Source organism: Melopsittacus undulatus, chromosome 4 (assembly GCF_012275295.1).
Source record: "Melopsittacus undulatus isolate bMelUnd1 chromosome 4, bMelUnd1.mat.Z, whole genome shotgun sequence".
In the NCBI taxonomy this organism is placed as follows: domain Eukaryota; kingdom Metazoa; phylum Chordata; class Aves; order Psittaciformes; family Psittaculidae; genus Melopsittacus; species Melopsittacus undulatus.
The window spans coordinates 22285018-22300671 of record NC_047530.1 but is presented as its reverse complement, the minus strand read 5'-3'; the positions used below and the strand labels follow the sequence as shown (position 1 = coordinate 22300671).

General features: G+C 35.8%; 1 protein-coding gene across 6 annotated transcripts in view; it reads right to left on the bottom strand.

Annotated features, from left to right (window-relative positions):
- Positions 1 to 15654, bottom strand: part of PPP1R13B (protein phosphatase 1 regulatory subunit 13B) — a 70629-nt gene that overhangs the window by 22755 nt on the left and 32220 nt on the right. For 4 of the 6 annotated variants that reach the window (XM_031049464.2, XM_031049465.2, XM_031049466.2 and 1 more), the window contains exons 3-4: positions 13391 to 13510; positions 12217 to 12284 (exon numbers count right to left, since the gene is read on the bottom strand). In XM_031049464.2, coding sequence (XP_030905324.1) covers positions 12217 to 12284; positions 13391 to 13510 — 188 coding nt within the window. Of the gene's footprint in view, positions 1 to 4784; positions 4986 to 12216; positions 12285 to 13390; positions 13511 to 15654 lie in introns of those variants that run through there. The other 2 variants (XM_031049471.2, XM_031049469.2) reach the window with 2 other exon arrangements.

The window sequence follows — 15654 nt, the reverse complement described above, 5'->3', positions numbered from 1 at the left end:
AGGTTTTTTTTTGTCTTTACTCTCATTGGAAAATGATCTTTAAAGAGAAATCTAATTATGTCAAGATTAAAATAAAAAAAAAAACAAACGCATGATACTGACCTTTTGAAACAAAACATTGTAATTAGGATGTGGTTGGATTTTATGCATTTCTTTGCCTCAATGTCTAAGCAATGAAGATACTTATTTTTGATAATTTTATAAGTTTGCACTAGGAAGAACATAAAGTTATTTTGAAACTAATAATGAAATATTTACACAAATAAGAGCTTTAAAGGAAAACAACAAATATGCATAAGCTTTACAGGCCACCATGATGATGGACAATCTCATGTTTAGGTTCAGCAATGCTTAGCCAACTCAAATAGCCAGTGTAAAGTATAATGTGACCAATTAATTGAAGAAGAAAACTGGAGCAGTACAAGAATTTACCAATCATTTCCTGCATGCTATCTCTTCAGATCTTTTTCTAGGTTTGCAAGAGCCAGCATGTCATTAACTTCTCTTATCTATTCCTTCCCTCTTTTTAAGATAGGTGCTCACTCCTGTCTCCCACACAATTCTTCTTCAGTTCTCCTCCCAAGACCCTGAACTAGAAAGTGTAAGTTAAAGTACCTCAAACCTCCTGGACTGGCCAAGCTTCACCTTCGCTATGCCTATTCTTGTACAATGAATGAACTCATGTTTTCTAGTCTTTTTCCTATCAGTCACTTCCATCCCTTCTATCCTTACTCCCTCTTTTACTACTTTACTTCTAGTACTTTAGTCCACCCTTTGCTCTTGTCACACTCAGAGATGATTTTAGGTCAAACCACCAATTTTCAAAGTCCAACATAACCCAAGTAAAATGTAATCAACCAGCGTGTATTCAACCCCCCAAAAACCATGAGTGCTGAATTAGAGGCAACAGAGAAATCCAAGAAGAGAGTCCTTCGGGTTCATGGTCTAGAGAATTTACTCCCCCATGTGGGATTTACTAACAATGCATGCAATTTTGCCATGGCAAAAACAAAACATCATCTTTACTGGCCTAATAGGAGGCACAGCAAAGGCCATAAAGGTCCTGCAAGTTGCTCCTGAGAAGGCTTAAAATGCCTACATAGAAATATAAAGTAAATACTCGTTGTTTTACTGCATATACTGAAAGACTCAGTTTTCCATAATTTATAGCTTTCTAAATTGCTGATCCTTCCTAGGGCAAGTGAGGGAATAAAAACCTTACATCCAGACTAGAAAGTTATCTTTGTAGAGCTGTCAAATCCCAGAAATCTATATAGCTACACAACAAAAACAGAACTGACAGGTCTGGGGCTAGATACATGAGTATGTGAACAAAGGCTGTAATTTATTACTTACATGAGCATTTTCCCACAATGAAGCAAGAACGTGGCTAGACTGGAGCACTCCCCAGCAATGAATTCCACACTGGAATCAGGGCTCTGACAATTCTCAGCCTCCCCAAACCAGGGAGTTCAGTGGGTCATCCCTACATTCTCCTCCTCTGTGCTGCATTTACAGCAAAGGAAGAGCTGCAGCTCTGCACAACTATGGAACTGCCAGAGCAGAAAGAAAGGAACAGCTTTGCTTAGCCTGCTGAATCTACCAAAAGATTTCCAAATTCTCACATGCTAACGTGGACACAAGCAGTGGAAGTCCATCAGTAACTTGTACCTTTTCTGCCTTAAGCCTCATTCAAGGTAACATAGTTTAGGGAATGCTTTAACTAGCCCAGTTGGCAACAAAGCTTTAGAGGTTGCTGATAAGAGCAGCCATCACACATTTTGGATATCTGTCCTCAGCACAACAGTAGTGATAGGGAAAGCTTCCATCACAGATGGAAGATATGGGAAATTATACCAGTTCTGTGTCAAATAGGTCTTACATGAAATGTATGTGGCCTCCTTGTGCCATGTAGGAACTATAAGAGGCAAACACAGGATGGAGCATCTGCTGAAGATTATTGATTCTGACCTCCTTACATTTCTGAAACATGCTGACCCTATGTATCACCAAATTTATGATGTCTAATAGATTTTGTCCACATTTTCCATTAAACTTGATCCTAGTGCCATGAAAAATGAAAACAATTTGAAAGTCCTGTGTGAAAACTCATACATAATATTAGAGACAAAAGACAAAATATCTGTTTCTGTTTAAACTAAAAGAGAGGTTTTTGCTGAACTCAACATGGATGACATTATTTCCAGTTGAATGGCTTTACCCACAGCTCTGCCTTGCATTTTTTTTAACTGGGTCAGAAATATGCCGATAGCAGAAATCCATTTTAAAGAATCTAATGACAATAGCACATGCCTTTTTTAGCTTAATGGAAATGAACAGCTAATTAAACCCAGAAAAGGCAGCCTGAATATTGGGAATTAAAGAAAAATATACCTACTATGTGCTTTCTCCTTATAATAAAACAATCTTGAAATTAACATTACAAATGGAATCTGGCAACTTTACTCAGAAATGTATAATGAAAATGTTATTTTATTTGTGTAAATAAATGCATTAACAGTTTCTTAGAATAAACATGCTTCAACTGTATCATAATTCGCTGAAAAATCTCACATCATACATCTCACACCTATATTAGACAAAATCTTAATATCTCTCATGAATTACACCACCTTGTTAGCAATTTCTCCAATTTGCTGATGCTAATAAAAGTCACTCTATATAATGTTATTATTAAGTCTATTTAGCGTAAGCCACAGGCTCCAGATTTCCTGTTCCCATATTGCTTTCATAGAAATCTCACAAGGGAGGCTGTCTTCTATTTTGCAAAGAATAGCTAAGAACACGCAGAACAAAAATCAAAACAATGGTAAAATAAGATTTTCAAAATTAGAAATGGATTTAAGTATATACTGAACATCTGCTACATATGAAATGAACTGCTTATAATTCACTTCTACCACATAGGAAAGTAGTATCTGGAAATCATTTATTTGAAAGACTCTCTTCCTTGTGCTTGCAGACACTACTCAACAGCCGCCGAAATCTTAATCATGTTTATATTAACTTCAGTATCAGCTAGAACATTCAGTAGCTGAAATTAATCAAAATATCAACGTCAATTCCTAACAAAAGTGAATTATCTGAAATTATGCATTCGTATAGAAATGACAGATCAGTTGTGCACAAAACTTCGGACCTGTTTACAATATCGATCCTTTTACTCAGAGCAAAACTCTTAAAAAGACATGTTACAATACATGTCGAAACACACTAAGTGCCTTTAAAAATAGTCTTGGAACTATGTTTTCCTGGATCTTTTAGAAAAGTAACATTCTGGTATAATAGCTAAGTATGATTAAGATAAACTAATTATTTATTTTGCTCAGAAGTAATTGTTTTGATATGAAGTTTTTCTGTGAGGATGTATCATACAAGAACAACAGAATAAAACAATTGCAAAATGTTCCAGTACAAAAGCACTGAAAATAAATACCTTGGAATTGAAAGATGTTATGAAACTTGGGGTATGACTTGCATTTCCCATCAAACCAGAGGAGTTAAAAGCAGAAGTTGACTATGACATTTTGAAGTAACAAGCTTTCGATAAGGTCTTAAAACTTAAGAATTACAGCAAATGCACATAACAAAATCGGATTAGTTTAGGATTTCAATTCAGAGATAAGGCATTACAAAACCCAAACTAGTCTGCATTCCATTCATGTGACAACAAACCCCAAAATCATTTAAAGTGCAAAAGCTATATAATATTTAAATAACATGTCCACTACTAAATTTGAGAATTAATTACCTGTTTGGTATTTTCCCATGTAATTGTAAGAGAGCACATCTTTATTTTGCAGCACTGCCCATCAGCTGCAAACATTTGCATTGCTTCAACATGCTTCAGCTCCATGTTTCTGTTACTTTCTGGCTGCAATAATTTAACTCTTGATTTGGCTTGTTCACAGCAAACAATTGTAAAAGTCTCACAAGTTTCTACATGTCTTTTTGTCTCAGTGAAATCAATAGAAGGTAAGATATTTTTTAATCTAATTCTATATGAAATAAATGTTTCTCCAAAGTCTTTATCAATATGAAAAGCTGTGTCTCTGCATTCATCAACAATCAGCTAACGGAAAAGGCTAGTGGATTTTGCCAGCAGTAAAAGACCTAATCATTGCAAGATCAAGCCAGCTGTCAACTATGATCAGCTTGATTCATTGCACTTTTCATATTCAATGGAAAATGTTGCCCAATACACAGTTCTTTTGCAGTTATCAGGTCAAACTGGAGATACAAGAATACAGACAATTTAGCTTTAAAACCACTAAATTATTAGTTACATTTGTATTTCTGTGGTATTACCAGCTCAGTGCAAAAACTGAGTATCAAAAAGATCAGGAAAATCATTACTGCTGGTATTTAATTTTACTGTTTCAAGTGACAGAAAACCATACCACCTGAAATTTAAGTTTCCTTATTAACAGAGACTGCCTGAGATAAAAGGCAAACAGTACAGTCAGAATAGATAGTACAGTCCTATAAAAATAACTTTTCCAGTGTTTGCTGTATGCTTTTCCCTACATACTTCAGCTTTTCTTAAATTTTGCACACAAGATAAAAGCACGAGCCAGCAATAAAGCTAAAGCATGTGTATAATAGCGTAAGTCAAGAAGTTGCAAGTCAAAGAAGACTGTAGCAGACCTAGACCTAAGACTTTTTAAACACTAAAGAAAACACTAAGCCACATTAAAAATTTCTTAAGTATCTAAAAATTATGATATTGTGGAAGATAAAAACCATAAAAAGCTGTAATTTACCTTGTCAGATTCACAAATTACATGCAAGTTCACCCTCTCTTCGTTCTCTCAAGAAAGAAATTCGAGCATGATTTAGTGCACTTACAGAAGTGATCCAGCCAAATGGGTCTCCACAAGGACACTTATGTCCTTATGACATAAGTGAAGAATCGTATGTCCAAGCATAATACAGTGAATATTCCAGCCGTGTGAAGAACAGGCTTATTTTTAGCAAGCAAGAAAAGGTACGAGCTGGGAGTACGATCATCCAGTGGGAATAAGAGAAGAAAAACAAGTTCAACTCCCTTGCTCCTAAATTAGCCAAAGGGTCTGTCATTTTCTCTGCTTTGATCTGAGGAAGGCTGCAGGGGGAACAAACCTAACAACAATTAGATCTCAAGGCAAGTGCAGAGACAATAGAGAAATTGAAAAGTTCACTTGCCTGGGAAAAACATGAAGGTGGCAAACAGGTATGTTAGGTGTCCAAAGGCTAGATCGACAGGAAACTAAATGAACAAGTCAGTGAACATGGAAAGGTGTGTCAGAGAAAGGAGGCCACAGCAGCACTGCACAAGGAAAGCCACAGAGACTCTGGAAAAGATGAGAGGCAACACTAATCTGTAGATGACATAGCCACATAAAAGAGAGAACTCCAAAGGTGGCCTGAAAAAGAACAGTTGGCCTAGTAAGTACCAGAAGAGTTTCCCGTGCGGAAGTGAAAGCTGCTCAGAAAAGGACAAGGTAAACTCTCAAGCTTCTGCAATTAAGCTCTTAGAGCTCTGTATGGCCAAAGTGAATTTCATAATCTGTCTCCTGCACAGAACTACAGAAATAAAAGAAAATACAAGTTCCATCTTCCCATACAGTAACTTAATATTAAAATATATGGCTTAACTAAAAACAATATTCATGTGACTGTACAAGGATACAACTACAACAAAAGGCATTGAAGTTTACACTGCCAGTGTAAGGACTGTGAAAGACCAGCAGTACTTCATGAAAAATAACAAATGAACTCTTTTAAGTAACATTTACTTTATGAGCTAATGTGTATAATGTTATGTGTCAGCTGAAGCAATCATTTATTCTATTCTACCTTTATATAAAGGCCAAGCAACTCAGGATCTCTGTGTGCAGTGAGAATTGGAGGCAGTTCTCCACATGCTCCATTTAGTTAGAAATTTAGGGAAGAGAGTCAATTGTATAGCTCCATGTTCACAATACAAATATATTAAAGTAAGTACTACAGTTAGATATTAAACAAACAAACAGACAGGACTTTCCATCCTCCCACTTCCATGGACATACGCAACTAAGTATTACTGCACAACTCCAGAGCCATGCCTGAGGAAACGCAAAGTCAGACCCGTGAAAGTAGAATCTAAAGGTGTAGATTGAGTAAAGAGTCCAGTTTAGGTCTTTCCTCCTCTGCAAAATGGGAAGCTACCTGTTCACTGTTACAGACTAGAAAACCACATCTTTATTCCCTGTAACTTGCTGAGCAGAACTATTTCTGATGCCCAGAAGAGGAGCAGATCTATGAAGTCTGTATACTACAAGTGAGTGTATGTAAGTGTCTCTATACCACAAGTCTGTATATGTTGAGTATCTCTCATATCCATAGTCATACAGGTAGATATTTGATATCTAGAGTGGCAGAGATCAAAGATTATATGAATACATGGAGAAGGCACGGAGGAAAATCGTCCTTTCGCAATGTTCCAAGCGTGTTCCAAGAGTGTTTTCTGTTCCGAGTAAGTCAAACAACGTTAGGCTCGTCAAAACAAATTAAGTCAGATATTAAAAGCTAATATTAGTAATAAACTAATGCTATCATAATTAAAATTGTAACAGGAAAATTGCATTATATCAAATTATTCTTATAAAATGTAAGTATCTAGTAACTTTGTTCATTACGAATTGAAATATATTTTCGATCACACACGACACGTCACAACAGTGTTCCTGACCTTCCAAATCCAAGAATGATGTGGTTCTGCCTGAAAAGTTTACAAGAGGTCTCAGAGTGAGGTATGAGGTCAGGAGCATTTGAATTCCCTGCAGTCTCATAGAAGTTCTTTCTTACAGAGCTCATAGTTACTAGTGTGGTAGAGATTTTACCCTACATAACTATCATTTACTGAGGTATGAAGAGACTGGGATTTCTAGTCCAGCAAGAATTCAAAAGCTATTTGGATACATTAAAATTAGCTTTAGCCTATACCTCCCCCCAGTACACTTCCTAATTTAATTCTTTTTCCCTTAAGCCCTTTAATTGGATTAGTTTTTCTATTTTTTGAAGAGCAAGATTGTGCCAGCTGTCTGGAAAGTGCTTTAGAGAGACTTACGAAGAACTGTATCAGTCCAAGGAGAATTGATACTCTATTAAACTGATCCAGGGCTTGAACAAGAAATCTGACAGTGCAGAAGACTGCTGTAGGGGCGGCAAGGCTCCCCTCTCTGAGGGGTGAAAATGATTGTAGGAATGTATGTCTTAGGAAAGGGAACACCCTTGACTGAAGTAGCAGATACAGCTATTTTCGTCTCCTTAATAAAAGCAACACAAAAAGTTGCAACAGAAAATTATGAAAAATTTACGCTAATTACTAGGGGTTTTTACATGGTCAAAATGTTCAAGGCAGCCTGCAAGCAAATTTCTTCAGAATTTTTTTCCTTCTCTGCAAAATGTTAGAATTCCTTATGTCTAATTTTCTTTAATAATCTTTTAATGGAATTAATTGCTTAAGACTTTGCGATGGCACCCCTATGTGAATATAGATTTCCAGAGACTTAGTTATTTGTTCATTTTAAACAAATTTGATTAAAACCTGTCTTACATGAATAGCAGCCTCCTCCAAATACATTGCCCAATGTTAGAAACAGAAAATATGTAATACTTACAAGCTTATATTAAATTCAATTTGCAGCTCAGGTGTGAAGAACAACTTCTATTCCAGACTAAGCTCTTTATTTCTTCTCTCTAGGGGTTACTACTTCTGTTAAAAATTTAATTTATTTGCTTCTTTCCTCACAATTATTTATTTTTTTTAATGTCCTTGTCAACAGGCTAAGGAAACCTTAAAGTATTTCACCTGTGCAAGTACACTTGTGAACCCCCCATTCAGCCATCTTTGAAAATTCTTTATCAGACACTTCTTAGAATGCACTTTAAAAATTTGCCATATCATAAGAAATATATGACAAAGTGTGTATTAGATGTTTAATGTCTTTTATTGCACTTGTATGGATTGAATCATTAAAGATAATGAACAGCATACTGTTCTACTGAAGGATTTTGGCACCACATGTAAACCTATCTAAACTCTAAACCTAGAATTTGACAAGCCATACCACATGAACTCAAAATCAATGTAGGTTTACTAATGTCACAATGGAATACGATAGAGACTGACTGCATCAGATGGCTATATCTACTCTCCATCAGCAACAGCACGCTCTCCTAAGGTAAGCCAGTAGTATTCAAAACTGCTTTACTTGTACATATATGAAGAAGTTTTAAGTTTATCTGCTAATGGAAGTTTCCTGAGCAATTTCCCCAGCATTAAAGTGTAATGCTCACCTGATGCTAAAACAGTTGGACTACCTGTTGTGAATCACCTGAATAGAAATAGTGGAGTTCAGTTCTGTTATGTAATCGGCACTGAATTTTTATTCTCACCTTTATCTATTGGTCACTGCTTCAAGACCAAGGAAACGTACAGGACTATGACTTTCTAGTGTGAGACGACAGTGAACTTTTCTTCTACACAAGTTTCTTTTACACTAAAGCTAGCACAAATTTCAGAGTGAGTGATAAAAATCAGGTTCCATTTTGTATTTCTTGTCAACAGCTTCCAACAACATCCATCAGGGAAAAAGCTTATTGATATCAGTCTTTTTTAACTGGGGAGCAATTTTAATACTAGAAACAGCAAAAATAAAGAGAAAATGGTACAGGAAGCCACAAGCTGACATTTTATGTTCCCCAAGCAAATTATCAAACAGAAAAACAACTTAAACCAACTACAGATAACGAGTATTGTCATCATATACAGATTGTTTTCATCACACTAGTCTACTTCTACTCAAATCCACTTTACTTTCAACAGGTTCCTGTATCTCATCCTTCTTTTCTCCTGAGCTGCATCTGCTTTCTTGTTTCCTTATTTTAAAAAAATTCCTGTTATCTTATTACCTTTTCATCTGGACAACCATCATCATCCAGCCAGTCCTCTTTCTGGTACTTCATTTAAGTACTTATCCTCTTTTCCTATTGATGACTGGTAACTGCAGCACGATTGGTGACTCCCCAGTCCCTCTCCTGTCTACCACTGACCCCCAGTGGTTACAATTATATTTGCTCTGTCTCACTGTTTTCCGGTGGCTGCTGCTTCTGCGGGATGAAGCTTGGATCACAAGCTAAGATATTGGGAAGCAAACAAGACCCCACCATTGTATGACCACTGTTTCATGGCCACTGATCACAGAATCAAGAATAAGTAGGTAGAAAGGAGCCTCTGGAAGTTACCTTGAAGGGGTTCAGTAACCCCTGCTCAGAGCAGTTCACACTGATCAGAACTTTATTTGGCTAGATAGAACTTCCACAGCAACCACAGTCTTTTCCAACATCCATTACTCTCGTCAAGAAAACATTTTTCCCAATATTTAATTCGAATTTCCCATTTTACAACTTGTGTTCAAATCCGACTGGCTCAGTTACACATGCAACAGAAAGGAAGAAGAGGAATTCTCTTCTTGAAGAGAATACCTCTTCAGACACTGTCCAATCTCCCTGTCAAAAGGAAATGTTCAGTTACATAAGTCTTATCTCCACACATCTATATCTTTGTGCAGTGGCAGAAAGAGATCAGGCATAAGTCCACCTCTAGGAAGGAAAGTTGTAAACAAAAGCAAACCCCAAAAGTTCACCTCACAAGTAAGAAAACTTGTTAATTTACAAAATCTCACATAGTTTTTCTTTAGACTGTTATGCAGAATGCAAAGCTCTTAGATGAGCACCTACAGGTAAGTATTCTTTCTACAATAATATACGTTTCACTGTTTAAAGAGACCTAGCCTATTCCCTCTATATATTTGTTTTGTATTTAATCTCTTAAAATTTAAGCATCTATATAATGTGTTTTAAAGATAACCATTATTAAAATAATTGTTGATCAAACACATGTTATTTTAAAGGGGACACACAAACAAAAATAATCATACTGTATATGACAAAATTACAATTAATAGGATTACCCAAATCAAATTCCAGACAGACTGCACAGCAGTTTTTTCAAGACTACTGATTCAAACATTAAAGCAAACATTCATCTTAAAGTTTCTTATGCGTGCCACACCTTCAGCTCTATCTAGTTATTCAGTAAAAAGCAATTATTTCATCATTAAAACAGTACACATAATAAAAATATACCTGAATGCAGAATATTTGATAAGATTTGAGCTGTCTTCAATGTTCCATTGGTTTGTATTGATTTGAGAGCTAGTCTAACATTCAGAACGCCAGTAACAGTGAATAAGCCTAATGCATTACGTAAATGTAAGCTGATTAAGTCCTTGATCCTGAAGCCACCTCTTTTTTCCCCCTCCCCCTCTGATTTAAAACTTGGCACAATTGAAAAATCTTAGTTTTATACACTTTCAAGGCCTACTTTGTACCATTTTTGGCATAAAACTCACCAGTTACATTAATATAAACCCTTCAGGCTTTAGTCTTGTGTTTTAATAGTTTCCTAAACTTGGTAAGAGTCCATTTTGAAGTGATCAGTTCCCCAATAAAACTTTAACACTGTGGCAAAACTTCGTTTTTTTTTTAATAGATACTGAATGGTCCAAGTTATCAGTTTTATTAAAGGTCTGAGCTTTACCCACAAAAATTAACAGCAATCTTAACTAAATAAAAAGCTATGCTATCATACACTTTAGTGCTGCTAAGAAGTGAGATTGTAAGTATAATGCACATGCCAGATCTGATTTCCAAAAATGTTATGTCTCAAATGAAGGAATGGAGAAATAGCCAGAGGAGATCATGAAAGAGTTATGCTCCTCTAGCACATTATAGCACTATGATCTCACTACATTGTCAAAATGACAATGGATGCAGGATAAACGGATCTGCTCAGCAGAGGGTATCAGCTAGGGTTCTCTACAGAAAAGGAACGCAGAACGCAATACATGATTAACTGCTTTGAATAGGGAAAAAAATTCCTTCCACTAGACCCACATGCCATACACAAAACAAGCTGCTAAGAGCTGCAAACTAAACAATTTTGTTGTTGCACTGTTTTTATGTGTGTGACTGTTAGATACCAGTTATCAGGCAATATACAAGCATAGACTTGTTTAACCTACACAATTATTAACATTTTAATTTTTTTTTTCTTTAAGACATCTCAGGTTGAAAACCTGACTTTTTTACTTTTAAACTTTTTTAGGCATTATTTTACCCTGAGAAGGAGCCCTAGATGTACTTGGAAATTGACAGTGCTTCATGGAGGCAATACAACAATGAAGTAGCAATCCTCAAATCTTTATATTGAGACTTAGAAGTGTTTAAAAATAGTCAACTACAGGTAAAGTGCTTCAGTAAAGGCAGAAGAATGGCCCTGGGCAAATGAGAGGAGAATATGCTCTGTAGTCTTCATTATTATTGAGAATGAGAAGAGAGACAAGTAAAGTGAGTTTCCTCTCAGGAGCAGAGGTTTTTAAGCCATGGAAATTCCAAAAGAGATGCATTTTACTTGTAAAAGAGAGGATGTTCTAACCAGGATTCACTAAATGCCACTGAACAGGTTGCCTGTGGTATGTAATATCTATTCTAAATCTAGACATATTTTACTAAAAAAAATAAAACCAAACAGAACCACCAAAAACCAAACCAACAAACAAAAAACAGGCACAGAAATTAACCAAGGGCATTAAAAATAAAAAAAAAAAGAGAAGAAGTATGAAGAGGTGACTTTGTGGGGTACGCAACCTCTTCTACCAGCATCTGAAAACATTGCAATCCACAGATCCATGCTTATGTATTAACACAGCTATGCCATAAATCAGTACCAGTGAGATAAATCAAAAAAGAAAAGATATCTGGGTAGGAAATATTAGTATGAAAGAATAATGCAGCTGTTTTGGGTTGTTTTTTTTCTTCACTCAGGATGAATAAGCCAGAGGAAGTGAGATTAGAAAACTCAGTAATTAGTAAGACTCTGGGGCTTCTCACATCACACAAGTGACTTACTTTCTAGACAGAAAATTTAGAATAGTTCATGACAGCCATACTCTCCCACTGACCTTATGACAAAAACAAATCAAAACAGAACAAGACCTCTATATTTTCCATCAGTTCTCAACTTAATATATCTTAAAATACAGTAATTTTAAACACATCAAATATTTAAGTGGAATTGAGCCAAAACCTGTATGAACTATTACATACCCCATTCTCTGTACGCTTCTCCATAGGTATATTTATGCCATTTCTTTGATTTTGGGCTTGACGTCCACCTAAAAGTAAAGCATCACTCTTAGTGCAAAGTTCAGTTCTTGTCACAAATGGTTTCCACTCCTGAACTCTGCTCTTTTCAAGAACTTCCATATAACATTTTTAGCTGATATTTTTTATTCTGCTAGTACCAACTCTTTTTTATTAAGCTGTTCTTTGTAAGCAATGGAATCAGCAGAAACAAAGCATTTAATTCACAGACTTCCTCTGTAAAATGTACAGACATGCAGCTCTGCTTTTCTGACTTCTGATTAGGCAATGATGTCATGAAAGTGAATGTACCAGAAACCTCAGCTCAAAGCAGTTAAGGACTCAGCCAAAATTTGAAATTCAGTTGTTAGAAGTAGTCAGATTAGTTGAATGAGTAATGATAATCTGAGCATGCAAATACACATCTCACTTCAAGATACCTTTCCTATTCTCCAGACAGTCTGACAGCCATTAGCATATAATGCACTGCCTCAAGTCTTCTTATAAATTAAGTCTATACTAGTTAGATCAGAAAACTGAAATCCTTCTATTTAAGTCTTTTAAGAAAGCCCCACTTCATCCAGCACTTTTTTATATAACACTTTTCCTGCAGAACCAAGCAGACAAGCGATTTTTTTTTCAAGGTGTGAATTATTGCCACTACAAAAATATATCTACATGAAGTTCTGAGAAAGCAAAGCTGCTGAGACTTTTGCCAATGATGTTCTAAGGATGTCAAAGTACTTTACTGATTCTTTTCTGTGGGCAACAGAAAGAGAACAGCAGTCAAAAAGAACAATCCCACCTTCTCAAGATATAGGGACTTTATCTCAACACGAAAAGAGTATGCATTAAGCCACTAATACCCATCAACATTTCTGGATCAGAATTAAGCTGAACAGAAACCAATTTTACTACAAAAACATTGCTCAACAGACTCAAAGAAATTATTCTACAGAAGGGAATTTAAGAATGGCAATATATGTGCCACTGAGAAAGGTTCAAAATGGTTTTGGTATAGGGAAGTTGTATTACACATACATCTACTGAAGTTCACTGAAAGAACGGATATTCAAACTCACTTGAGAAAATTTTTAAATATGATTAAGTTACAACACTACAGGATAAATCTACTTACTCTGTTCATTACTTTCAGCTGGTGACTCCTCATGACGAAGAAAAAATTTCACCTCTTCTCTGCGGGGACCCCATTTCTGTAGGTGGTCATACATCATGTGATCAAAGGGTATGGGGCGTTCTAAAAGTAAAAGATCAAAAGACTTCTCACAAAAATTTTTAATTAAGCAAAGTTATATACAACTCTCATGAAGAATCAGAATGTCTGTCTTGGCAGCAGTTCAACCTATCCAATACATTTTGTATTACACAAAGAAAAAAGCACCAACATGCAACAGCTGCATTGTATTAAAAGCTAGACAGTTACTATAACATGGCTCACTGCTTAACAGCAGTACATAACCAGTTTCCAAAACCATACAAAGAATCACAGTGTTTAGAAACCCTAATTTTGGAATTCTTCATCACAATCTTTTTCACAAGGCTGATCTTTTCACCTTTGCTCTCCATCACCACCAGAGAGATAATTTGTTCTATTATGAAAATGATTAATTCAATTTGAACCTCCAGGTTTCCACTCAGACTAGAAGCCTTATCATTATACTGACATTTCAGCTCCTAAGAACTTGAGCAGGTGCTCCCACTCCAATAGACTATGCCAGACATTAATTTCCAGTATATGTGGAATTACTGGCAAATCTTTGAACAAATAAAGGCAAAGTTCTATACAGCAGACAGTCTTTTTGATTTCCTCCAAAGAAATGTTAACCATTCTCATAGTGTAGTTATTTCTTCCAAATTGTTCCAAATTGGTCAAATACACTATTACTAGGAGGCTACATGCTATATATTTAGTATTTCAAAATGAAAAAAAAGCAAAACAAAAAAACAAAAAAAGCCCCCAAAATCAAAAGCAAAGTTTCCCGTTTCCATAATTATACTTGCATTTATTTTAAAAGTTTTAGGGCAAGAAAATCTCCCCTTTAAGACCTAATACTAAGCATGGAGTTAGAAGATATCTTCTAATCAGAATAAAATTATACTAGAAGACATTTAATTAGCTTTCCTACATGCAGCACCATGTCAAACCAATATTACTACAGGAGATCAGGCTTGGCTGGAAACCAAAAGGTAGAGTTTGCATTCTTCATTGTTAAAAGCAAAATGTTCTCTGCCCCCAAAAGCCAAACCACAGTATCTCCTACGAGACACAGCACCACTGGCAATTTGTTATCCATTTCATACTTAACCTGTTTGACATGAGAAGACAAAATGATTCAAAGATATAACAGGTATCTTGAAGAAGGCTTGGGAAAACCACATTGCAAATATACCTTTTTATAACGAAAGTTACCTAAATTTATGTGTATTATGAACTACATAAATGTATACATGCCTTGATACTCTTGGAATACTTGTCATATTTAAGAAACAATACATTTTCATGGCTTGATTCACAAGTGTCTTGTCAGAATCTGTGACTTCAAATAGGTATAACGATATGCACAAATTCACCACACTCAATCTAGCTGCTTTCAGTGGGAAAGGGTCATTTAAAACACATGCTAGTTATATTCATCAGCTGACTGGTTACTCATCTTCCTGACACACCACCCCGCCTCCCTCCTCCCCCCAAGCCCCCACAACACCTGGATTTAAAAAGAAGTTTATCTTTGCATTTTGCTGTTCCTCACCCAAGTAGACTCCAAGAGCTACTGTCAATAGTGTTTACAAATACATGAACAAGGTCAGGGCCTTATTACAACTCAGTTCTTGAAAAGGAATTTTAAAAACATGATTTTCAGGTTTTTCAACTCCTAAAGTAAAGTGAGATTTCAAGGGCTTTGAAGCATATCCACTAAGACTTCAGCTAAGTCTTCTAAAGATCATAGTGTAAAAGTTTTTAAATGGTTTAGTTCAGAGACCCAGAAGATAATCTTTAGGAATTTTTCCCAAACAGCAAAATTTCTAACAAAACCTAGCAAAACCCAAAGCTTAATAAAAAAGTACCAAGAAACTGGATGTCTGAACAGGTTGGGCTAAATCTGGAATGGTGAGGAGTGGCTACAGCATTGCTCCTGGTTAGGCTGGAGTGCCATTAAAAGGCCCTGATCCCAGGAGCAATTCAAAATAAAAGGTTTCATTTACATAATGTATCTTGAAGAATCAAGGCTAGTATTTTTCAGACATAACCATGGAGAGAAATGGGAAAGACAAGTTTAACTACTTTTGCAATTTTTCTAAAAAACAAAACCCAACAACTTTGGGATATGCTGCCCTAAATTAGGCAGAAAATAGGTTAAAATAATATCAACATCATCGTCA